General features: G+C 41.2%; 1 protein-coding gene across 1 annotated transcript; it reads right to left on the bottom strand.

Moving 5' to 3' along the window:
* Positions 1-328: 328 nt before the first annotated feature.
* On the bottom strand, positions 329-26,032 carry DIPK1C (divergent protein kinase domain 1C). Its single transcript, XM_036742079.1, has 4 exons — positions 25,850-26,032; positions 11,891-12,574; positions 5,639-5,803; positions 329-550 (listed from the first exon to the last, which is right to left on the bottom strand). Exons 1-4 carry the CDS (start codon positions 26,030-26,032, stop codon positions 329-331), a joined length of 1,254 nt encoding a protein of 417 aa, XP_036597974.1.
* Between the last annotated feature and the right edge of the window lie 1,232 nt (positions 26,033-27,264).

The raw sequence follows: 27,264 nt of genomic DNA, 5'->3' as shown, positions 1-27,264 counted from the left end.
CCCCCAAACCACAATTATCTTTGTGCCCACTCTTCCACACTTCCTTTCTGACCCCAGAGCCAGTGTTTATATGTATCACCCTGTCCTTCAAACAGCTTAGGTAAATCGAACCAGGCAAGAGACAGAATGGAGGGAAGTACAAATCAAAAAGGCCAGAGCTGGGACTGAAATAGCATAAGGCAATTTCACACTTCAAAGAGCCATGATAATATCCATAGCATCATCATGGATGTTTCATTTGCATAGCAAAAAACAAAAACAAAAACAAAAAACAAAAAATTACTAATATATAACTTGTAACAAACAAATGCAGAGTCATTAGAAAAAGCTAATCCTCCGATTTCTGAAGTTCTCTTTGAGTAGCTTGAAGCAATCGGTATAGTTCGGAGAAAGAGTTGGGAGACACTCTCTGGTGATGGGGTGTTTCTGGGATTCCAGGATCTGCACATTCATGCACAGCCTTCTGTAACTGCTCCTGGAGCTGTAAAGTGATGGCAGAGCCTCTGAAATTGGAAGGAAACCAGTGTCGGAATATTTTGTCACAGATCACCTACGGAAAAAGAGGAGAAGGAGTTAACTTTATGGGCTGAAGATAATATCTGATTTTTGCAGCACCTTTCTGATGTACATATCTATAAGAATCTTGAGATCTTAATGAAGGTCTTCTTGTTTGGAACTAAAAGAACTCTACATACAATAGAATAAGCTATTCCTCAGAGACAGTTCCACATGTGTGAAGTAGGAAATTCAGATCCCCCTGTCTTTTGGATGAGTAAATGGAAATTGACATTTCTTAAAGGAGAGAAAGGAACAAAGAGGTCCTCATTGCATAGATACAGATTTTGTCCATGTAGCTTAGAGAGTCCACAAAAGAAGATAGCAGCAGATGGGAAAGGCATTTATGGGAGCACTGGTCTAGAGAAAGGTTGCTAGAAGAGCCAGAAATGTAATTGATGACACTACCACACAGTGGTCAGAGTCTTCAGTGACAGCATGGAATATTGAATTGTCAGTTTAAAAATGGCCCATGCTTTTCTTTTTATGATTTATTATAAACTTAATATTAAATACCAATAAAATCAACTGAACTTTCTTCATGACAATTTGCTATTGAACAAATGAATTTCAACATAGAGCTCATTCATAACAAGATGTCTGTTCCTCCCTCTGAGTTTCCATCAGCTTCTTTCCATTCATTCTTTCTTTTATCTAATCATGGTGCATGTTTTGCTTTTTCAAGTCCTACTTACTTGGTTCTTGCAAATTTCATATACTTCTTTCATATTCCATATCCCTCATATTTATTAGTCTTTGTTGCAAGATGGGATTTCATTGTATTAATGTATCACAATTTATTTAACCATTTCTTTGTTGGTACATTTAGGTTATTTCCAATTTTTTTGTAATTACAAATAATGTTAATATAAATCTTTGAAAATTTCTTTTAGAAATACAATTTTAAAATCGCAATTGTAAAATTTTTGGATAAAATATGGTCCTTTATGTAACGTTTGCTTGTGCTATCAGATTGCTTTCAAAAAGACTCCACCAATTTGTAATTCCACTAGCAATGAATAAGTGTAACTATTTCCCTACAATCTCACCAGCATTAAATTTCATTGATTTTTTTTATTATTTTTGAAAATTTGAAAGTTGCTTTAATTTCTTCCATTATTAATAAGGTTGAACTTTTTTTGAATAGATCCAATTCAATTACACATTTATTAAATGCCTACAATTTGCAAAGCACCATATCATTTAAAATATACACTTCCATTTTTACAAACTATTCATTTTTTGACCATTTATCTACAAGGGACGTGACAATGCCTTTGAATATTTTTAAAATATTCTTATGAATATTAGATGTCAAGCTTTTATCTGTTATATCTGCATAAATATCTTCCAAAACAGAGGTTTTTTTGTTTTCTTTTGGTTGTTTTTTGTTGCAAGAAGTTTTTCTTTTATTTTTATGTAAACACATTTCTCTTGTCCTTAGATAATTTTTTCTATTTCTTTAACAGATAAAAAGTCATCTTTTCTCCACAAATGAGATAACTATATTGTTCTACTTCCTTCCATCTTTTTATCATTGATTTTATGAAAGTTTAACTATGATGCAGATGGAATTAATTATGGTATGAGATGTGGATTTAAATTTTTTTCCTACCATATTGTTAGCCAGCTTTTCCAAATATATTTATTAAATAATGAATCCTTTCTGAAGTTTTCCATAGGTAATCAAATGCTTATGTTTGTATGTGTCTGACTCCATGTTATATTATATTTTTCTTAATTCTTCCCTTTTTGGGAAAACTAGACAAGGAATTATAAAACCTAATAAATGACCAGGCTTTCTTTCTATTCATAGATCACTGCTCTTTCAAGGTTTGCCAAGCATTTTACAAGGGGTATTGCATTATATGAAAATAATGCCTTAGATTTGTAGGACATCTTTACTCCATAGAACACAAAGAACTTTCACTTTTGTTGTGTCATTTTTTTTCAGAATAAAATTACAAGTTGACAAATGCCCAGGAAAGCATCATCTTAGTCCCCAAACTCTGTTCCAGCCCCATTTGGCTCTAGACCAACGAGACCAGCTCATAGTATCTTGAGGAGATCCAGAGTTAGCCACTTAAGGTTCCCCTTAAGTGGGAAGCCACTTTCTGGGTTCCTGAGGCCAACCCAGAAGCTGTACATTCTAGGGTAGGCTCAGGAATCTTTTCTACTTCAGAGCCACAAAGTGGTCAGATTCAGTTCAGGCTCAGCAAATATTTGTTAAGTACCTACTATATGCTAGACAATGGAGATGCAAAGATTTTTAAAACATAATGATCTCTGCCCTCAAAGGTCTTATATTTTACTGAGAGAGCTCTAGCATAGCTCCAGACAGAAGATCCTTCACTGTCAAGCCGATCCTCCACCCTACACCACTTCTATCACCAGGTCTGAGTGTGGGTGATGTTAGCTTCTAAGGGATGGATGGAAGGTTTGGAGTAAAGAAGGGATGAAAGGAATGGATAACAGCAATGCCATTTGCTCTAGCATTAAGAACTAAACCTTACCTTTCTTCTTCCTTTTTCAATTAACAAACATTATTCTCTCTCTCTTCCTCCCCACTCTCTCCCTCACCCCTCCCTTCGTTGCAAAAAGAGAGAGAGAGAGAGAGAGAGAGAGAAATAAAATCCTTATAACAAATATGCATAGTCAAGCACAACAAATTTGTACATTGGCCATATCCAAAAATGTCTGGCTCATTCTGCATCTGGGGCCATGACCTCTCTCAGGAGATGAGCGGTACGTAGCATCATCAGTCCCCTGGAACCATGGTTGGTCATTGCGCTGATCAGAATTCTTAAGTTTTTTAAAGTTATTTTGTCATCACAGAGTTATCATTATTGTATAATAGCTCTCCAGGTTTTCTATTTTATCCCTGAGTAGGATGTACCTGCAGGCCTCCAACATCTGTCTGAACACAATCAATCCCCAGAGCTTCCAGAAAACACCTTATGTAAGAAGCACAAAAAACAAGGCAAAAAGCAAAAAGTGTCTCCTCTGAGAGTAGATGTCACAACCTTTGCTCACTAGTGCTTTTGTTGTTTGACCTTTTGTTCCTTCTTCCTCACAGTATTGGCACAGTCCTCTTTTCCCTTGCTAAATTCTAAACACAACCTTCTTAAATATATCTCAGTTATTCTTGTTCTTCCCAATATTAACTGGCTTTATGGCCTTACCTCTTTACCTGCCAAGACCTATAATATTCATTAGAATTCTATGGTTTAGCTAAACTTCAGGTCATAGATCTCCTGGCCTGCTTTGTCCTATTGCCACCTAAGAAAATAGGGTAGGGGAAGAATCTTTGGACTTGGAGTTAGAATACCTGGATGAGTTCCAAAGAAAATAGCACTAGCTCTGTGGCCCTGGGTGAAGCACGTAACCATTCCGAATCTTAGAGAATCACAGAATCTGTGAGAAGGAAGAGACCAAGGAGATTAGCTAGCACACCCAAGCTCCTTTATGAGGTCATCCAGCCTTTCCTTGAAGCTCTCCAATGAAAAACACACTAACTCCTAATGCATGCAATCCTACTTCAATAAGCTTTTACTGTTAAATTTTCCATTTTGCTGCTTCTACCTATTACTCCTAATTATGCTCTATGGGGACAGGCAGACTAAATATAATTTCTCTTCTGATAGCCTTTCAAATACTCCCAAGGACAGCTATCATGCCCTCTCTCCAAATTTTCTCTTCTCCAATGTAATTTAAACATCTAAAGATCTCTGGTTCCTTCAACTGATACTCATACGGCACGATCATGAGGCCCTTCGCCCATTCTGGTTATCCTCTTCTGGATACTCTCCAACTTAGCAACATCCTTCTTAAAATGTGGTACCTGGAATCGTACAGACTACTCCAGATATGGTCTGCCTTGGGGTGAGGGGGATAGCAAGACCTTCCAAGTCCTTTCTCAATGTGGCATAAGACTACATTAGTTAGCATTGTGGGCTACCATATAACACTGCCAATTCATGTTGAGCTTAAAGTTCACCAAAACCCTCAGTTCTTTCTCAGATGAACTGCTATCCAACCATCTCTCCCCCACCTCACCCCATATGGTAATTGTGAAATTGATTTTTTTTTAATCCAAGTGTTCATCTTATTAGATTTGGCCCAAAGTTCCAGCCTGCTAAGATCTTTTTGGATTCTGATTCCAACACCATTGTGTCAGTTATGCTTCCCAGATCTGTGTCTTCTGCCAATTTATAAGGGTATCACCTATGCTTTTATCTAAGTTAATCATAAAAATGTTTACTAGTACAGAGCCAAGCACAGATCCCCACGGCCTTTCGCTTGAGTGCCTTCCAAGTTGACATCAAGTCACTAATGTCTACTCCAGACTTTCAATCACTTCTGAAACTAACTGTACCACTGTCAAGCCCACATCCCTCCATCTCTTCCACAACAACAGTAAGGGATTGTCTAATGCTTTGGTGATAGCTTTTTAAAAATTATCAATGGTGTTCCCCTGACCTATTAGTATAACAACCTTCACTTTTCTCATCCCCCAAAATGAGGACAATAATACTGCGCTATCTCTCTCAGTGCTGTTATATAGAAAGCTTTCTGTAAAAAGTAAAATGCTACAAAAATGTGAGTTAGTAACAGCAGTGGTGGTCATTGTCACCACACCGAAGTGACTACTGTCATTTACATGACCTACACTCATTTTACTATCTGTCCACCAGTAAGCAGGTGGAGAAAATGAGGCACAGAAAAGTCATCTGACTTACTCACGCCAACTAGATGGATAGTCAGTGGGTGAGCTACAATCAGAAGCCAGTTCTAGCCCACTGTCCAATATTCTATTCATCACATCACACTGAGCTTCAACACTCTGAGACAGGTTACAAAGGGTGTTTGATCACCCATATTTACCACTGTTTCTATTTTTATTTAGTATGGAGATCAAGATGGGTGAATGGAATGACCTTCAATGTGATTTCAACTTGTATAATCTGGAAAAGGTAAATAAGAGGCAGAAGCCTCCAGGGAAAATACGGATTTCTCAATTCCCAGACCACCACGCAGGACAATGGACAATACATCATCCCTGTCAGGACTGCTGGCGACTTACCTGAAGGTTGTTATTGACTCGCTGGGCCCCACATTTGTTGATTCTGAGATCACACTTTGAAAAACAGTCAAAGAAGTTGCAGTCTGCATCTCCTGTGCAGTTTTGTTCAAGGATATCCCTCATTTTAGGTTCAAAAAAGGCCATGTCCACATCAATAGCCACCACCTGTAATCAAAACAAAACATCCCCCGCCAAAAAAATAATATACATGTAGCCAATAGAGAGTAAAAGCACTGAAGTTATTTTCCTATTACTACTTGCCTATAAGCCCCACAGCTCTTAGGACCACGAATTTAGAGACGAAAATAACTTCAGAAGTCATCTAGTCCAACCCCACCTATTTTACAAATAAGAAAAGTAAATCCTAGAGAATTCAAGTGACTTAACTAAGGTCATGAAGAGGTGGAACTTGAACCTAGGTCCCCTAACTCCAAATCAAGCATTCTCTCCAATGTGCTACACTGGTCAGCCAAGTTGTAAAGGGTCACAGAACTAAGAGTCTAAAGAAAATACTTTCTTTTATTCACTAAGGCATAAATTGGTCCAAAAATAGATGGGGGGATGAGGAAGAAGGAGAGGGAGAGAGAACAAAACTTTAACTTTTACTTTTTTAATCTTAACGCTGTACCATAGATAAAGTTCTAGGTCCTTTGTCATTTCAAAAATAAAAATAAAAAACCTTTTGCAAAGGAAAGTTGTTCATGACTAGGCTTTGAAAGCATTGCTGTAGATATCAATTTTTATCCTGATAAAAAAAACAACAACAACAAAGAACTCAATTTTGAAAGTGAAGATGCTGAAATGTCTTGTAAACAATTTTTCCTTCATTTAAAAAAAAGGCTCTATTTGATCAAGTGGTACATCAGAGTTCTGGGCCTCTGCTCTTCAAAGTCTGGGATTTTAAATTGGGACAAGCTACCAGCAGTTTATCTTTGTAGGGACACCAGGTAAAAAGGCATCTCCTTGAGCAGGACTGTGAGTGTAATGGTGCAAATGAGGGATGAGTAGGCACACTACTCCTAGGAGTGCAGTACCTTGGGATGCTTGAATGACTGGCCAAAACTGGCACAAACGGAAATGTTAGGGAAATGGCCAAAGCCAAAATGACTTGTGCCAGAATTGTTGGGGATGGGACAGTTAGGAACTAACATGCTCCCACAGTAGCAAAGACAAAATCCATTGTTTGAATGACAGCTTGATGACCCCCTGGAATTTCAGATTTATGTTTCTGACTACAAATCAAAAGAACTTCAAAAACAGAAAAGGATAACTTCTAAATTATGTAGATTTTTCTCCCACCACCTGGATTAAATAACAGAAGATGTGCTCAAACCTGGGAAATCCTGGAGCGAACCCAAGTACAGCAGCTTATAAGTCCAAGGCTTTAGAAAGTTATTAGAAAGCTTGATGAATCTGATGCAGCCCAGAGCAATCCACAAGCCTTTGCAGGCCCTTATGAGAAATATTTGCCTTCCTCCATCCCCCTAGTAATGCCCCAAAAAATGTTGGAAAAAGTGTTCATTCTACCCACTCCCCTCCTGTATTAAATACATTCTGATCCTGTGACATAACTTCATATGCTAACTCCTTTTCTTCTTTTTTGAAGGGGGCAGAGGGTGGGAAGTGAGGTGAAGAGGAAAAGGAGTGGGTGTCAGTCATCCAGTCAATTTTCCTGAGATTGTCCAGCATAGCATGATTTGCTTAGAGGCACGTAGGGAATAATGAAAATGAAAAACATAGGAAAACTTTTTCAGGCATTTCAAGGCTTTGCTTAATTATACATCCAGTCATAACAAACAGAGCCAGCCTGCCATTTAAATAAATCTTTTCTATCTCATTATGAAGCCAGGCCAAATACGTAATTTCACAATTTACCCCAGTGGTACATTAAAAATGAACATGATTGGGGCTACACTAATGAAAGCTGTTCTCGGTAGAGAACATTTTCATGGTGGCCCAGTGCCCCTTCTCTTCTTTCCAGGGTTTCTGGCAGCCTTTCTGGGCTCCTATGTGAAACCGGAGCTTCCTCTATGCACCTATTTTTACCTTCTCTGTTGTGTATGATTCTTTCCTCTACTTGTAACTATGTCTTTCTGCTTTCCCCAAGACACCAAGAATTGTTTTTTTTGCTTTTTTCCCTCTTGTAATGTAATGACAGAGTATAGCTCCCATCTATGGCAAACATAACCTGATACTTATGAAGTAAAAACAAAAATATTTATATACCCAATATTTCTTAATTCTTGAAGTGATCACAAACTCTTTTATGCATAAAATTACCCAACCCACATAATTTTTTACAAACCATAATGTCCTGGCAACAGAACAGAAAGACATCTGATGATAATTTTATTCTTCCCCGAAATATGCCTTCAGAGCAGAAAAATGTACTATCTGTTTAAAAGTGACCATTGGCATTCATTGAATAGCAGTTTGGACCAGAAAGTGATGAAAAAGTTTCTAAGTGTGACTTCGAGCCACTGACTCAATATTGGAAAGTATTACAAATTGCTAAAGTGGTTCCTGGCTAGAAGGCTGCTGCTGCTGCTGCTGCTGCTGCAAGGCTTCTGGGACATTGAATAACTGATAATTGTTAGAAGCCAGTCCTTGTCTCACCTAGCAGACCAGCCCTTTGCATTAAATCAGGTCACTGCTTGAGAGTTTGCTCAGAGGGGAATAACACTTGCTGGATCATTCCTCTCACTTCCTCGAAATGGTCAGTTTCCCAGCCAAGCAATGGTTGAGGGTCAGAGAACAAAGGGTTACGGAGCTCCTCTCCTTTGGTTGTTTCTCCTCTAGCTATCCTCTTACCCTCCTCCTCTTACATTGTGCTCACCTTCTCTCTTTTCATCTCTCCTCCCCATACTCATCTTCTTTTTCTTCTCTTCCCTTCCCCTCTTCTCCTCACCCTTAACCTCTTTTCTTCTGCTGTTCTGATCTTCTCCTCTCCCTCCTCTTTCCTTCTCTCTTCTCCTGAGTTCTCCTCTCCTCTTCTCCTACATCTCTCTTCTCTTTTCTGTTTTCTTCTCTTTTCTCCTTTCCTCCCTTCCCTTCTTTCTCTATTCCCCAAACTCTGAATGAAGTGACCACAGTGTGGCAGTATAAATAAAAAAGAAAGTCCTTATGATTCTGACACCCCCACCTCTTCTCCCTAGCCCCACTTCAAGGCGTGCACTCAAATACACTAATCTATTGGTTCTACTCTGACTGAGGACTGGCGTAAGTTATACAATCTACTCTGAAGGGCGCCACCCATCCCCAAAATATTGCCCTCAGAGACCTGCCATTGTGCTACCATTATCTCCTATCTTCCCTGAATTTTTCAGGTGATTTAAGCTATCCAGCCCATTCCCCATCTCATTTCTCACAGTGATTATAAGCTTTTTCTTTCTCTCATCACTCTTAACTCCCCACCCCCCACATACTTTCAGCAGGCAACCAGTGAAAAGATTGAGGGCAGCAGACATGAATTCCCTTAGTGACTCTCATCCATTCCCCAAAATTTCTCCTCATCATTACTTACTTTATTCTCTTTCTGTAAGCTGATAAAGTTTTGGAGAATCAATAGAACCAGGTAGTAGTTTGTTTTTAACTCCCTAAGGCAGCAAAACACAACCTTGCATAATGGATGGAGAGCCAGCCTTGGAGTCAGGACAATCTAGGTGAGAGGCAACATGATACAACAGAGACATCACTAAGTTTGGAGCTTAGTGGGATTCAACCACTTCTCTGTGACCCTGGGCAAATCCCAAACACCTCTGGACCTCAGTTTCCTGATCTGTACAATGAGGGAGTTAGACTCGATGGCCTCTGAGGTCCCTCCCTGCTCTAAATCTACGACCTTCTGATCCTAAGTTCTACCTGTCATACATACTGTCTCTGTGACCCTGGGAAAGCCCCAACCTTGTAGTGTCCCCAGACAGTTCTGGAAGACCATACATTGGAGGGCAGTTATTGATCTGCTTTGGTAGAGGGAGTTTCATAATCAAAAGTCCCTTACATTAATGAAATCACAGATGCAGACAAAAAAAGTACCATGTGACATTCTGAATTATAGACATCTCTGCTGGTATTTTGTCCCCATACCAGACTACAGGCTCCTGAAAGCAAGGATCTCCACTTAACTAAACTTTCTATCTCCCTTAGCACCAGTAGAGTACTCTGTATTCAACAGGTACTTCATAAATGTTTGTTGCATAAATAAATGAATCTTTGTTCCCTATTTACATAATTAACCAAAAAGTATCAATAATATCACCATCCTTTTGAAAGCTTATATTTGTAATTGTTGTTAATATAGCTGTTCTTCAAATTTTAACAGATTCCCACAAGGCTCTAGATGTTGGATATGTTAGGCCAGACTTTTTAAATTTACTAGTTGAGAGACTTTAACAAGGCAGATGAACTGTTAGACAGGAGAGGGAAAAATGCAGACCTAAGATTCCCCCACCACACATTGCATCTAGTCCTTGACTGGCCAAAGGCATTGTGACCATAGGTCACAGGACCCTGGATCTCATAAAGCAATTTGTTTTGTTGCATAACTCTTTAATGTAGTGAGAAGCAATGTAATATAGCAGATAAAGAGCCAGCCTTGGAATCAGGATGATTCAGGCTTCCTTTGGGGCTTGAAATCTGAATTTGGGGACTCACAATTACTGAATTAATTCTCCCACCCCCTGTCCTCAGCACGGGTGGGGAATAAAAAGGTCCATCTCATAATGAGATACCTAACCCGTTTTTGGCTGCTGTCTCTTTTTTCAATAACCTCCTCCTCCTTCAAGGCCAGGTTGCGGCAGAGTAGGGAATACACATTCATCTGTTTTCTATCAATGTAGGTCTCAGTGGCAGTCATTCTCACCCAAGGCATGCTTTTCACTTGCTACAAACACTAAAATACTGCTTGTCTCCCCGGCAGTCATGAACACAGAATGAAAGCTAACCAAAACAGCTCCTGAATGAAACCGTAGGGAGAAGCAGATTTAAATTAATGTAGAAGAGGAAAGGGAGCAGGATCCCCAAGTGAGAACACACACGAGACACCCCTCATCTCTCAGTCATTCTACCTTTATCTCCTTTTTAATACCCCATCTCCTGCAGATAGTTACCTCAGGCCAACAATTAGATAGATACCCTCCCCTTCCCCAAGGAGATTACTCCTTTTAAATTAATGGCAGAAATGTCTTCACTCTTTTTGAGAAATTAATCTTATTAGTCATTAGGAAATATAGACCTTTGTTGATGTCTGGGGCTCTCTGTTTCCCTATTTGAAAGCCCTTTTCTACCAACAATCTTAGCTCAAAAGAAACATGAGATGAACAAATTTAAAGAATCCATCCCAAATGTTCACATGGACTATTTGTGCCTGACCTGTGATAGAATATTCCGAGCTCGTATTGGTCTGATCAGTCACAGTCAGACACATGGTAACTTGACTCTAACATAGCGATGTGATTTTGGTCTTCTTTGAGAAGGAAGGACAACAACCACCACAACAACCACCACCACCACCACCACCACCAATACCCAAACCTCTGGGTAATGGATGAGATGTAAACACTCCTAAAGTGTTACTCCCTACAGCTGAAGTTGTTTAGTAGACTCAGAAACACGGAAATTCAGATTTGGAAGAAACCTCCATGCACTCCAATACATACCTGAAGAAGAATCTCATGCTCTATGACTTACCTAACAAGTAGTCTTCCCTTCAATGAGAGAGGACTCACTGCCTTCTGAGGCAGTTCATTCCATTCTGGCATTGTTATAATTGTTGGGATGTTCTTCCTGACAGAAAGCCTAAATCTGCCTCTGTAACTTCTACCCATAGCTCCTGGTTTTGTCACCTGGGTCCAAACAGAGCAAGTCTAATTCTTCTTCCACAAAACAGCCCTTAAATTACAAGAACACTGTTATCATGTCCCTCCTGAGTCTTTTCCTCTGTAATTATGTACAGATGGAGAGTGTCCAGAGGACAACCAGGATGATGCAGGGCCTTGAGATCATGTCATATGAGGTCCTGGGGGAATGTTCAGCCTGGAGAATGGAAAACTGAGGGGTGGGGGGCAGGGGGGGAGAGGGTGTGCTGGTTATGACTCTATAGGAGATTCAAGGGTGGAACTCTTACCAGATCAAGGGGAGGGAGGTACTCATGGGGCCTTTAGTAAATGAAATCCAGACCTCTAGAACTCAAACAATCTAGAGCCCATGGTCTCATTCTGCTACACTTATTCATCCCTCCCTGGAAGCACTTACTGTGAAGTCACTCCTTATGGCAAAGTTTTCTGGCTTGATATCACAGAGGTGAAGGCGATGGGAGAAGTCATTATCAAAATGGTTTACCATGTCCAGGAAGCTGAGGGCGATGTTGTTAATGGCCTTTGCCTGGCCCTGGTCACTCACAAGGGGGATGCCAGCAGCCTCCTCCAGGGGAAAAAGTGTTCTGTGTCGGGGATGTCCAGCAGCAAGGTATTCTACTGCATAGAAGTGGCCACAGGAGCCCAGCACCTGCAGAACATGGCGGCTGAAGTCTTGTAGAAGGCTGAAGTATATATACTCCTCCTGCTGAAGCAGGGACCACATGCTGGCCACCTGGACCTTCCAGCGAGGCCCCCTTCTCCCTGACCACAGGGGCCCCATGGTGCTGTTGGAGATCTCCAGACCCAGGGCATTCTTGACTTCTATGGCTACCATTAGGAGGAGCTCTTCCTCAGGGAAGTCCTTGCTACCCTCCATCTCCTCATCCAACAAGTCAAGGGGTTGGAAGCTGGAGAAGGCCTCTTTCTTGGATTTTAGGACAACAGGCTGCCCATGCCAAGTGGCCTGAAGAACCTTTTTGCCCCTCTCATAGTAGAGGCAACGCTGATACACCAGCTTGCCAGCCACACACAGGTCTTCACAAAGGTCTCCCATCAGCGTGCCTCCTTGGTAGTCATGACACTGAAGTGAAGGAATAGGAGGGTCAGTCACAATAAAGATGATTCTGGAAAACCTGTTCTACTTTGGACTTCAATTGCCTCCCCCTACATATTTTTTAAAATTCATTAATCTGCTAACCTACATTTACTGAACATTTATTATGTGCTAAGTACTATTCTAGTGGCTATGGGAGATATTAAAGGAGAATAAGAGATGGTCCCTGTCCTCGAGGGACTTAAGTCCCTTGAGGAACTCACCATCTAGTAGAAGAGAGAAAACTAACACATATAAGACAACAGGCAATATGGGACGCTGTATAATCCATGCAAAGATGAAGGGAAGACTTACCTTTTCATATTTCTCTTGTTCTTTAACAAAGACCAAAATACTGTTCTTTAATAAATAACCATATCCATGGGAATGAAAAAAGCTGGGACTCTAGATGGGGCTTTATAATCAGCTAGTTGTATAACCATAAACAAATCACTTAAATTCTCTGGCCCTCAATTTCTTTATTTATAAAATGAGGGGAGTTGTTAGGTTCCATTTGGTTCTAAAGTCCCGAGGGGCACAAATAAGGTCTTTACAGACTTTAAAGTCTAAGGTATCATCTAGCTTTTAGATTCTATGAATCTATTGTCCTGAGCCCTGAATTGTGTAGCATAGTTTGTAGGGAGACTGTAACAGTTCAGACCAGAAGAGCAGCGATGAGAGCTGGTTTGATCATAGAGAAGGGCTTTTTAAGCTGTCTCAAAGATTGGGAAAGATTTGGTTGGAAGAAATGAGAGTGTGAGAAGGAGGATAAGGAGAGATATGGGAAGGGGCCAGAGGAACAGTGTAAGGTAGAACATTGTATGTTCATGACACAACTATTAGACTGGGGATTCTAGAGATTAGCATTTCTTCAAAACTTCAGGTCCTCTTGGGGAGTCAGCAATGGAAAGGAGTGCTAGTGATCATCCCCAAACAGTCACTGGTCTGAGGTACCACCCTATTCAGTCAGTCAATAAATATAAGCACAGACTATGTGCCAGATGCTGTGCTAAGCATTGGAGATACAAAAAGAGGTAAAAGATCCTGCCCTCAAGGAGTTTACAATCTAATGTCAAGGAGCTCCCAACCTAATGAGATCCAGTGAGATCCAGATCCAACCCAGGGATCTGAAAGGGGTAAGATTATCTAGAAGATAAAATTAACAGCTGAGTGGGGGACAGAACGGAGTGGAGAAAGATGAGTCAGGGAAACCAACCATCAGGCTGTCACAGTAGTCCAGTCATGATGTGATAAAGGTTTGAACCATGGTAGTGGCAGTGTTAGAGGAGAAAAGGGAATGCATACAAGATGTTACAAGGGTAAAATCAATAGGACTTAGCAATGACTTGAATATGGGGGGAGGAGCATCAAGAGGGAAAGTGAGGAGTCAAGTCTCACACCTAGCCTGTGAGTCTGGAGAACTGGGGAAATGGTGCCCTAGACAAGTAAAAGGGAAGTTTGAAAAGGTGGGTAAGGACTTGGGGGAAAAGACAATCAGTTCAGTTTTGGACATGCTGAGCTTAAAATGTCTACAAGATATGCAGATCAAGATATCCAAGAGGCAGTTAGAGATATAAGACTTAAGAGGTCAAGAGAGAGGTTAGGGCTGGACAAATAGCTCTGAGAATCATTTGCATAGAGATGATAATTGAATCCATAGGAACTATTGAGATCACCAAGCAAAATAATACAGAAGGAGAAGAAAAGAAGGGCCAAGAGTGAACCCTGGGTGACCCCAACATGTGCATATAGAAGAGCTTTTCTTGGCAAGAAGGATCCCCTCTTCATGTAAGACAGGGAGAAGGAAGAGATAGTGGGCAGAAGGCATCTATGTGATATGGAACAAAGAGAAGGGAGAGGAGAGAGCTCTCAGTAAATTGCCTCAATTTTAAAAATGAAATATGAGTTAAGGTTCTCAGCTGAGAGGATGGGGAAGTGAGAGCTATGAGAGATTTGAGGAGGGATGAAATGGGTTGGATAAACCACCATGGAGAGGAGGATAGTGGGGGGAAAGAGAGGTGTAAGGCAAAGGATTTTGGGGGGATAATAATAGTATGGGGTTCCAGAGAGCAGTCAGTATAAAGAGAGTATAAAAGTGGTATTGAGGTGAATGGGGACAAGACATCATTAGAGCAAGGAATGGTACAGGAGGGGGGAATTTTTACCTTGACAGTGGCTGGATGACAGTAATAAAGAGAGGAAAAGATGGTAGTTTATTAACCATAGGATGGGGAAATGCCATCTGTCTAGGGCTCTCCAAGTCATGTGATGATGTAGGTAGCTGTCAGTTTTCTCTCACACGTCAAGGAGGAAGAGATCTGTTTGGGCTTCTCGGTCAATAACCACCTGAGTGTTTGGATCTTTGGGGGCCTGAGAACTCAAATTCAACTCTATTTACTCCCTAAAACTGTGATCCTATACCTCTTCTATTTTCATAGCCAACCCCCTAAAAAAAAGTTATCTACACTCATTGCCTGCACTTCTTCAACGCCTGTTCACCTCCAAATCCCTTGCAATCTGGCTTCTAAATTCATTCTTTATGGAAACTGCTCTTTCCAAAGTTACCAACAACCTCTTATCTCCTAAATCAAGTGCCCTTTCCTCAGTTCTCATCCAACTTCAGATAACATAGTGATAATAAGAGTAAGCATTTATGTAGCACCTACTGTATGCCAGACGCTATGCTAAGTACTTTAGAAGTCCTATTTCATTTGATCCTTGAAACAACCCTGAGGAGTAGGTGACATCATTACTCCCATTTTACAGTTGAGGAAACTGAGGCAATCAGGTTAAGTGGCTTGCCCAGGCTCACACAACTAAGCATGTGAACTCATTTGAACTCAGGTCTTCCCGAATCCAGGTCCAGCACTCTCTCTACTGGGCTGCCTGACTCTTAATTCTCCTTCACCTTGCTTATCCAAGTAGTTGCCAGGTCTTATCCATAATCCTTGCATTTCTCCTATATCCCCTTCTTCCAACTCATGTAGCCACTATTCTAGTTCTACAGCTTACTATGTATTCCCTGGACTATGGTAACAGACTCCCAACTGGTTTCCTTGCTTCTAGTCTTTCTCTTCTCTAATCAGTCTAACATGCAGCTGCCACATTGATATTCCTAAAATAGGGATGACCACATAATTTCCCTGCTCAGAAAGCTTCAGTGGTACAATATTGCCTCCAGGACAAATTACAGACTCCTCAGTCTGGTATCTAAAGTCTTCCATGAGCTGGCTTCCACCGGCCTTTCTTGGATTGCTTCATATTACCCCCCTGTCACTCATTCTCAGTTCCAGTCAATCTGGGCTAGCAGCTCGATCCTGATTTTAGCATTCCATCCAGCAAAATCCCCAGGCCTGAAACGCATTGCCCAGTACTTCTTGTACCTCCTCATCTCCCCCTCTTTAGAATCCTTAGTGTCCTTCAAGACTCAGCTCAGTTACTCTCTTCTACATGATGCTCTTTCTGACGTTCCCAATTATTTAGTGGTCTCCTCCTCCTAAAATTATCTTGTATTTGTTTATCTATGTATACTGTATCTGCCTAAAAGGACTTAACCTCCTTGAAAAAATGGAATAATTTTATTTTTTTCTTTGAACATCCCCAGCAGATAGCACAATGTCTTTCACATAGTAGTTTCTTAATACTCATTGAATTGCTGTTGGATATTAGCCCTCAGTAAATGCTTATTGACTGATTGCAAAACAACCACCCCAAGGCATTCAGTTGCACATCTTACCAAGAATTGTAAAATCACATCTAAAAAGAATTCCTGAGTCCCATTTCTCAAGAAAGAGCCCAGATTTGCAGATCCATCTCAGAGAGCACAGTCCAATGACCCAACAAGAACCAAGAAATCCTAAAGCTGAAAGTTCTGACTTGACTTCTGCCCCATCCCCCCAAAATTCTTCAACCTCCAACTTTAGTCTATACTTCTATAAAACAAGGTAGTTGGGAGTAACCGACCAAGGCAACCTACCTACCTAGATAAGGAACTGGGTTATAACATCATGACACTGATCTTGTAACTGCTAAGAATCATTTGCTAAGCAAATTTGCGCTCCATTTTGTGCTGGCCCCCCAAAACCACCTCAAATATTTTTGTTGGAGAAAAATGCATTAGTGTGTTTTTAAAACTATATAAATTCTGTGTATGCCTTGAAATCTTAATATGGCTTTGGTAAACTTCCATCCTTCTATAATTACCCCTGGCACAGCATCTCAAGGTTTGGGGGTCATCAAACACACCATCTCCAGGAAACAGTACTCTCTTTGTCAATCACCCTCTCAGCCTATAATCGTTTCCATGCCTCTACTTTCAGAAGAATTGCTGCTGCTGCTTCAGATTGCTCTGGGATCTTTCTGAGCATCTAGCAGTGCAGACACAAGTCGATTCTTGGAGATGGAGTCACGTTTGGAGAGTAAGTGAACATGACCAGAGATTAAGGAGATGGGACAGATAGGGATGCAGGAAATGGCTTGGTAGTATCCATTTTCCTTGTTACTTTTTTCTCCACTTCATCTGTTACTTATTCAATGTGGTTATCTTCCTATAGAAAGGCTGATGTGAAAATGCAGTAAAAAATTTTTTTTAAATTGAAATATGAACTAAAAAGCCTTATAGTTATTAAAATGGGTCCCCTGTTATGTTGGAAAATACAGAATTTAAAGCTGGTAAAAGCTAGTCTTTATCTGGAATGCAGAATGGAATTAAAATGGACAGGACATATATGAACAAAAGCAGTCACCAGACTTTGGATTGTACTTTCCAATAGAGTCTAGCCTACAAAAGCATCCTTGTGACTTCAGCCCTTGGGACCTAGTGCCCGGCAACAAGGAAGGAAATACTTATCTGTTGTTACATACTGAGAAGGCTGAATCAAGAAATGACACTGACCAGAGGCAAGGCTGATTAGTTCCACACCTGCACAGAAATTCGGCTGGCAAGTGCTACATTTCACCATATTGTCTATCAGCAGGGGAGCAAGGAGGGAACTTTGTGCAGATCTGACTTCCCAAGACCCTCATTATTTTCTTATTTGTAAAAATTGTAACTGTAGTCTTTTCCTTAGCAAAAATAAATGACCTACAGGGCATAAGAGGCACAGCTATTCACTTGCACATGCTAATGACCACAAACAGGGCTAGTGTACTTCCACTGTACTTCTAGTCCTTAATATAGATTAATCACAGCACTGCAGGATTTTCCAAAGGCTCGATTGCAGTGTTTTGAATGTGGTTACTCTGTTTCTTTTCTTTTCTTCAGTTATCTGAGATACTGCTCATTTAAAAGTCAGCATGGATCAGGATATAATAATAACACAACAACAACCAGTATTTCTGTAGCACCTACATACCATGTGCCAGGCACACAGTGAAAACTGCTTTTCAAGTATCATCCCCTTTGAAACTCACAATAACTCTGGGAGGGAGGGGCTATTATTTTCACCATTTTACATATGAGACAAACTGAGACAGAGGTTCAATGACTTGCCTAGAATTGAGTGTCTGAGGTAGGATTTGAACTCAGCCTGAGAGATGTGAAGCGGTGCCATGGATAGGACCTGAAAGCAAGAAGACCTAAGTTCAAATTTGCTCATGCATACATGCATATGAGCTAGGAGCTAGGAATAAAGAGACTTGGATATGAATCCAAGTTCTGATTCTTATTAGATACATGTCCTGGGCAACTTACCACCACCACCACCCCAACTCTCTCATCTGTAAAATGGAGGTAATAATCCTTTCAGTACTTATTTCATAACTGTTGTTAGGAAAGAGCTACAGAAGCACTACATTATGGGGCCAGCTAGGTGGCCCAATGGATAGAGCACCACCCTGGAGTCAGGAGGACCTGAGTTCAAATGCAGACTTAGACACTTCACACTTATTAGTTGTGTGACCCTGAGCAAGTCACTTAACCCTAATTGCCTTGCAAAATATCACTACATTGTATAGAATGTAAGCCAACTGAGGGCAGCGACTACTCCATTAGTGCCTTTGTCCTCCCAGTGCCTCACAGGGTGTCTTGCATATAGTAAGCACTTAACATTTGTTCAACTGAATTATTATCAATGACCTCACCTTTGAATCAATTTATGGTATGGGGGTAGGGAGGAAGGGTCCTACTTCAGCTAGAAAACTGCTTTGAATGGGATCTCAGCTAAGACCACCATCCATTTTCAGGGAAGGGCATTATGGTGATGTTTCACAATTTTTGTACCTGTTGAGATCTGAATATGGAGAAAATTTTTTTAAATTTTAATACAATTCACAAAACACTTTTTGAATTCCAAAAATGAAATTACGGCATTTTCATCATATTAAAATGAGACTTATTATTCTTAGCTAAACATTGTTTAACACGATAAATTTTAGATGAGTTTCATTGCTCCCTAAAGCCGTGGATCAAGTTTTTCTTTACGCATAAAGAGATCTCGTCTCAATCTTGAGTATGAGTCAGTTCCTTCATCTGAGTTTATTTTTGCATAAAACCAGTTTTCATCTGCACCTTTTCACTACTCACATAAAAACCACCCTGGTCCGGGCCCTTGCCACCTCTTTCCCAAACTATTTCCATAGCTTCCTATTAATATTCCTGTGTCCAGTCTCTCCCCACTCCAATCCACCCTCCACACAGCTCCAATGTCATTCTTCTGCTTATGAAGCATCCCTGTCTCCCTACTGCCTCCAGGACCAAATACAAACTCCTCCATTTGGCATTCAAGGCTCCTCACAACCTGCCTCTAGCCTTTTTTTTTTAAGGTAAGCTTTATATTTCTTCCCCTTGCACACTGGATACTTTAGCCAAATTATCCTATTTGTTTTTCCCCACACTAGACTTGTATTCCATTTCCTGCTTCCACATATTTGAGCAAAATATCCCTTAGTTTGTAAACTCCTCCATTAGATTATAACTCTTTGAAGGAAGGGGCTATTTTTGCTTTCGCTTGTATACCCAACACTTAGCACAGTGGCTAGCTAAGGCACTATGCTTGGCACATAGTAGGTACTTAATAAATGCTTGTAGACTCGCCTTGACTGTCTCCCATATTTGAAAGGCTGTTCTTCCTCACTTCTACCTCTTGGAACCCCTAATTCTTTCTAAAGCTCAGCTGAAATACTGCCCCCTTAAAAAGCCCTTTCCTTATTACTTCAGTGTTAGTACCCCTTCTTCCTCAATCATTTCATATTTATTTTGCATACTTACTGATCCAAGAACATGCTATATCCCTGAAACAAAAAAAAATGAGCTCCTGGAAAAGTTCTTTTATGTTTCCCTTTTGATTTTGTATTGCCAAGGCCTAGGATAGTGCCCTGGCCTTTGACTGAATCCAAATTTCACAGAACAAATCCCCTTAATAAAAGGATTTGTTCTATAAAACTTGGACTCAGTCAAAAGGCCCCACCCAAGAACCTAGAAGGCCACATGCGGCCTAGCGGTTGCAGGTTCCCCAACCCTGGCACATAGGAATTGCTTAATAACTGCTGTCAACCAATTGATTTAAAAACTAGGAATTTAAACTAAATAAATGAGTAAGTTAATGAAAACATTTGCAGGAATTTTTACCCAGAAAGTATCTTTACATTCAATCACTACATGGCTTTAATCCACAACTGACTCAGCAGCTGTCCATTTATATATGTGATGGGTGATTCATATCAGAACCACATCCCAGTTCTTATAGGTTCCCTATAGGTTGATTTCTTATTTCCTCAGCTAGCTTTAAGGGAGAAACAACTCCTGTCCACCTAACTCTGAAACTGCTGCTAAGGTCAGGCCAAGGAAGACCATGTCATCAGGGTCCAAGAGGGTTGTTGGAGTTTTTAAGTGACACTGTATTGCTAGTTGGATTGACAAAGCCTGCATTTCATCATAGCTGATATGGCTTCTCACTGGTAGCTATATTGTATTTTGTGGTACCTCATAACATTAAGCTGCTGTGATCCACAATTCTTCTCCCCTCCCTCCCCTTAATACTTAACACTGCTTAATACAGGGTATCCCTAAAGTCTTAAAGCTGAAGACTTCACCAAGACTTTGAGTCTGCTCTGTATAACTACAGTCCCGATCAAAGCTTTCAGGGAAATCGAGTCATTCTCACATTCTGGTATATGATTGATTTGAAGGTTGTTAGTATAGTGGATTTTAACAGCCTCTATTCCAGCAAGTGGAACCCAGGAAAAGTGAGCATTGGTTTAGGTTATATTATTAAAAATGAATTCCTAACATAGATGACTACACTGGACTGAATTAAAACCCAGCCATGCAAAAGTGAAGTTAGGTCTTCCTAATTCTGTAGACAGTATAAAAGAAAGCATTTTTTAAAAAGTACTTTTTAAAATGCCAGATGAAATGGCAGGATGAAATGTTCCCCATTATTAGCTGCGGTTTTCGTTGTTGAAGGGACCAGAAATATGGTAGCAAAAGCTGTTCTTCCTGGGGTTTTTTTCCCTCTTTTTTTCTTCTTAAGCTTTGCTTATTACCATGGCCCAGCAATCTGCCAGCATTATAAATTATCAACTATGGCATAACACTTGTTAGCCTGAAATTGCCTCCAGTCACAGTTGACTGAAAAAAGCAGGGTCCTGGAAACCTTGTAGGTAAAGGGAGGAGAGTCTAACATATTCCCTGCTATTAGGTTGTGGACTGAAAAGCAGAGCAGAGAGGAGTGATGTACTGTAACCTGGAAAAGCACAAGCCCCAAGAAAGAGGACCACTCTATTCTGGAATAATTCCAATTGTTCCTAAATTACAGCCTCGAATCTGAGAACTGGAAGAAACCTTAGAGCTCACCTAGACAAAACTCGATTATTTTACAGGTGAGAAGACTGAAGTTCAGGCAGGTTAAGGACTTATCCCAAGATACATTGGAGAATTTGTAGCAAAGCTAGAACTAAGTCATAGGATTCTAGATTTATAAAAATCAACAAGCACTGATTAAGCGTACCAGCAGCTAAGTGGCACAGTGGCTGGAGTAAGGAAGACCCGAGTTCAAATGTGACCTCAGATACTTCCTACCTGTGTGACCCTAGGCAAGTCACTTCATCCTGTTTGCCTCAGTTTCCATGTCTATAAAATGAGCTGGGGAAGAAAATGGCAAACTACCCCAGTATCTTTGCCAAGAAATGCCTCAAAATGAGGTCACAAAGACTAACAGCAACAAATGTGCAAAGCACTGTGTAGAGACAGAAAGACAAAATGAAATGGTCGATGTCCTCTAAGAACTTACATTCCACTGAATTTTCGGCTGAAGGGATAAAAGAACTCATCTAGTTCATACACTGGTCCAGAGACTCATCCAACGTCACTCAGATAATAAGTGGCAGAGCCAGGATTTGAAGCCAGATCCTTGACTGTAAACTGAGTGCTTCTAACTGTTGGCTCTATTATTTAGGACTTGTTTAGCCCCAGCATGGAAGTATTGTCTCACTTAAGTGGCGGTGAGTCCTGTACAAGACTAAAACTCCAAACAAAAATTTTCTATCTCACAGGACTGTTGTGAACAGATCAAATGAGATCGTGTATTTAAAGCTCTTTTTAAACCCAAAGGCATTATATTAATGTCAGCTATTTTTGTTATCATAAATGTTTCTTAATCATCTTCGTGTCGCCTTAATCATAACTCATATCATATATATCACATTTTTAGGTCCACAAAGCCCATTGTATATGTTACCTCATTTAACCCAAGCATTGTTGTTGATGGTGTTCAGTCACGTTTGACTTTTCATGACTCTATTTGGGGCTTTCTTGGAAAAGACACTAGATACATTTCCTTCTCCAGGTCATCTTACAGATGAGGAAACTGAGGCAAACAGGGTGAAGTGACTTGCCCAGGGTCACACAGCTAGGAAGTGTCTGAGGCCAGATTTGAACTCAGGAAGATTCCTGATTCCAGGGCCAGCAGTCTATCCACTGTACCTCGCTGCCCTATAAGCATTATTATTCCTATTTAACAGATGAGAGGAAGGGGGCTGCAAGAGATTAGATGACTTACTCATGGTCACACAAACAGGGTCAGACCTTGAACTCAAAACCCAGACCTTTGACCCCAAATCCAGTGCTCCCTCCACTCAACCATGCCGATTTCCTACGTACCTTGTCCATGCTAGCTAATTGATATTGCTGAATAGAATTGAGTAGTGGGTAGGAAGAAGCTTCCCTAGTCCATTTCATTTCCTCTCTAATTTTTCTCTTTGCCTATTAATGCACACCTACAGGCCTCTGTTTATCCTACTACTGTGCTTTGTAATCCTACCGTCACGCTCTCCTCCACAAGCTCCTCCAAGAAATACCACCTGCAGCGCTTGTTATAGTCAGAATACAAGGAGAGGCTTCCCACTGAGAGACATTTATCATAATTCTTTTGGGCTCAGCCAGAAAGAGGTTTCTTTTTGGCTCAGCCAGTAGGGCTGTTGCTCATGTGCTGTTGTGTTCAGAGGGAAAGCTAATGAGAATCTGGAGGCGAGTCAGAAAAATAACAACCCCTTTTATTATGAAGTGTAAGAGCTAAGCCGAGCTGAATTGAAAACTGCTGGGGGAGCCAAGGAACTGAGAGATTCAATCTAGTCGGGGTCCACAGAAGCTACAACTACCTAGTTCTTCTAGGCTTTTGAATGATCGGAGGGGAGGACATCACATCTTAGAGTAACTTAAAATCATTTAAAAGAAAATCTCATCTATGTGTATCTTGGCTAAAGACACGTGCAGTATTCCCATGAGCAAATGCAGCATGAGAGAGTGGAATAGGTTGTAATAGGAATAAATGATGACTTATAAGGACCAACTGACACAAATAGTACTGCCCAACTAACTTGGGCTTAAAAGTCTGTTCGGGGGAGAGCAAGTCTTTCTGTCATCTTTGAATCTGTGTCAAATAAATTCTGGGGAAGGTAAGACTGGTATTTTATAATTGCCCTATTGGCAGTGGGGAATATGTAGCACCTCAGCAGGCAGAGAACTGACCTTTTCAGCTAGCTCTATGTCAGACCAGAGCTTGAAAAAAAAGATCCAATAGGGTTGCCGTTTAAGATAAATTGATAGAGCTCCTGGGCATAATTAGTCTTCATTTATTGCATGGAACTCTGGAAAATTAATGATTATCAATTACTTGCTTTCATAATGGATTATTTAGTTTCCATTAGGCTTCATTCCACTCAACCTAAGTTTCCATTTAATCTACACACTTAAAAAAATCTCAAAGTATTATTTTTCAAAAGCAGCTTCAGACAGATCCTTAGTTTTTGTTTAATGGTGTAAAGAAACTGACTGGGGAGGAAGGGTAAGGATGGAGGGATGAGAAAAATAAGTGAGTCTATAAAAGTGAGGAGAAAAGTGTGAACGGAATAAGAAAATAAGCGTGACTAAAGTTTGGGGAAACTCTTAGGACCTCAGGAGCAGAGATCATGCATTGTACAAATGAATTTACATATCAAAAGGGAGAACTATGTAAACAATAATGAGTGCTTCACCAGCATATGGCTTGTTCCTCAGGTCTAATTCAATTCGGGAATGTTATTTGTTTAATCTGAGCATTTTCATATATAATTTGTTTCCTTCATTTTTTCCAATTTATTGTTTGCATGCATACATTCTTATGAATATTTTATCCCCAAAGCATTGTTTCCATGTTTTGGTGAGGAAGCAAACATAGTTGCACCCATGGCCTAAAATTTCAGTTTATCTCTTAGGGGTTTATGGGAGAGAGGGGAGGTGGGAAGGGAAAAAGTGATAGTTCTTAAGGTCAGTGCTTACACACTCACTTTTCTGAAGCGAATATTCGCTCAGAAGATGCTTAGACAATAGTTGTCACTATCCTCCTCTATCTTCCTTTAAAGGGTCTATTCCTTCATTATCATCCCTTTTATTTGTTTAATATTCTGAATAAAATGGAAGGAGTAATTTCTTACTCACATTTCATATCAGCCAAAGATGAAATCTTGTTTTATGGCAACTGCGGATTTCTGTGCTGCCAGCAGATGCCAGTTTTAACTAATTGTCTCACCTTTGCTACTATATCTTTTTAATCCATTAGAAGATGCTTTAATTGTTTAGTTAAGCACTTAAGCTCTCTATCTTATTTAATTGACAGTAACTGCTGTATAAGAAGAGAAAAGGAAACAAAAGAAGTTTGGGAAGGAAGAGCTTTCCAGGGCCATTCCCTTTATTCTACTCTTGCTTTTTTGCCTTGTTACAAAGCTCTTAGCCCCTGTGCTCTGAGGTTCACAGACTCTGATAGTGATGGTTGCCTTCAAGTACTTCGCGTGCCCTGTACTTGACTGGAGGAATCATCTGAAGGTCAAATTTAATGGATTGTAGGAAAAAAAAAACAGTTGAAAGAGAGGACAAATGGTGGATGGAGGTTAAATATGGTTGAATTTCTAAAAAGAAAAAAGGAAAGCAAAGCAAGAAAGAAAGAAAAAGATCATTACAAATACACCACTTCCAAGTTATGGACGTCTTTGCCTCTGTTCTATCCTGTTCTAAGTGACTAGGCACTCCACCTTATTTTGGCCTGCATCCTAATGAAGTTTTCATGAGACTTGGGTGCAATTTCTTGCTTTGGCATTTACTGGATGAGTGACTATGGCCAAGTCAATGCAACCTCAGTTTCCTTATCTACAAAATGGGTGCTCACTCTCAAGAGTTTTCATAGAAAGCAATATGCAAACTTTAAAACATTATTGAAACGTGATTTGTAATTATTAGGGGGAACTGCCAGTTACTAGATATAGAAAAATCTCTTGAATGGGCATATCAGATCCGGGTTTACAATGATGGCAGAAAGCAAGCTCAATGAAAAAGAGGAATTTGTATAACCTCCATTTGTCACACACGCACAAACCTATACATTATGTCTGTATTCAAATAAAGACAATTGTGTTCACACGTGCTTTCCAATATGTGTATGCGTGGATGATAAGTGTGTTCCTTATATTCTCTGTGAAATCGGAAACACGAGCCCTTTTTGGGGAGCATGGCATCCCACTTTCTCCCCCTTGATGGGACAGTAATATGAGCCATAGGCGCTCCTGGGGATGAAAAAGATGGAACTGAGTCCAAAGTCAAAAATGCAAAGCACTCATTCCCTGGGTCTCACGCTCGGTAGATCCCCACCTGGTGGCTATCTCTCTGCCCCAGTCATCCCATCCCGAAGCGCTCGCGCTCCCAGGAGAGGGTGGCAGGTAGTGGGCAAAGTGGATGGGCAAAGAGGGGAAGAGAGATGGAGGATGGGGACAGGACAGGGTCAGGACAGGACATACCAGCCCAGCCAGGATCCTCCGGCTCTTTTCGTCTGTGCAGCGCTCAGAAAAGACGCTCCTGTGGACTTGGAGAAAAAGTGTGGCCACTAGCACCCAGCAAACGGTCCAGAAGAGAACGAAAAGGAGGGTGCAGCGCCTGCAGAGCTTCCACCTCAACCTCCGGATGCCCATCGGAACCTTCATTATGCACCCTCGGGGCCTGCCCTCTTCTCTTTCACGCCTTCCCATTTTAGCGGGTCTGCAGGCACCGTGCCCAGGGGGCCAGAGATTCCGAGAGAGCCATTAGGAGCCAGGGATACTAGTCCCCGCGCAGCGGCTTCCCAGCTCCAGCCCCTGGGCTCAGCAGGGGGGGAGCGAGAATGGGGTGCATCTGCCAAAATGCAAGCCCCCGAGCTGCCTGATTGGCCTGGTCTATAGGAAGTGACTGGGGGTACCCACGGTGCACTTGGAGACCCGGCTGCGGTAGCAGAAGCGTAGGCAGCAGCAGCATCTCCGCGGGCTGGGGCTGGGGCTGGGGCTGGGGCTGGGGCTGGGGCTGGATGCTGCTCTTCATTGGAGCCTCCAGGGTATAGGAGAGTCCTGCTGCTTTGCACTTTCTAGCCAACTCTCCCGCCCTTATACAAGGATTGTTTCTCTCTCTCTCTCTCTCTCTCTCTCTCTCTCTCTCTCTCTCTCTCTCTCTCTCTCTCTCTCTGTCTCTCTCTCTCTCCCCCCTCTTTCTCCACTCTCCCACTCTTACTCTTTCTTCTTCCATTTCTCTCTTCTTCTTTCCCTCTTTTCCTCCCTTCTCCATTTCTTTTATCCTCGCTCTTTTTTTTACCTCTCTCTCCCTCCTTTCCTTTCCTCCTTCTCTATTCCTTCTCTCTCCTTCCCGCTCTTTCCTTTCTCCTTTTCTTTTTTCCTCTGTTTTTTTCCCTTCCTCCCAATATACACGCTTTCCTTCTCCTTCCATCCCTCCCCTCCCCCAGCCTTCCAAAAGACTGCAATCTCCTTTGGAATAGAAGCCACGTCGTTTCTTCTTTTGACTACAGCTTTCAGTAGCGACCTCTTCTACAACAGTTACTAGACAAGTTTTTCTTTTCATAGTCTCCGGCGCACTCTTCGCCATCCCTATGCCCTCTACCTCCTCTTCCTGCCAGGCCTTTTCACCCAGATCCCTGGAGAATAGGAGACAAGAAGCAGGAACTCCTGAGTCCTGGGTTCATCTCTCTGCTTTCACCTTGCTGTATCTCTCAAGAGGTAGTTGCCCTGGGCAGTGTGGAGAAATGTGGTCCCAGGCTTCCCGAAGAGAAAGCAGAGTTCTTTGGAGATGGAACGCTTTGCCCGCTTTGAGCAGGGATGGGAGGCTGCGCGGGGAGAAGGACCAGGGCTGTCGGAAAAGAATATTGTAGTCATTCTCGCGCTAGCATCACTAT

Source organism: Trichosurus vulpecula, chromosome 1 (genome assembly GCF_011100635.1).
Source record: "Trichosurus vulpecula isolate mTriVul1 chromosome 1, mTriVul1.pri, whole genome shotgun sequence".
In the NCBI taxonomy this organism is placed as follows: domain Eukaryota; kingdom Metazoa; phylum Chordata; class Mammalia; order Diprotodontia; family Phalangeridae; genus Trichosurus; species Trichosurus vulpecula.
The sequence above is the reverse complement of the archived record's forward strand: the minus strand, read 5'-3'. Positions and strand labels throughout refer to the sequence as shown.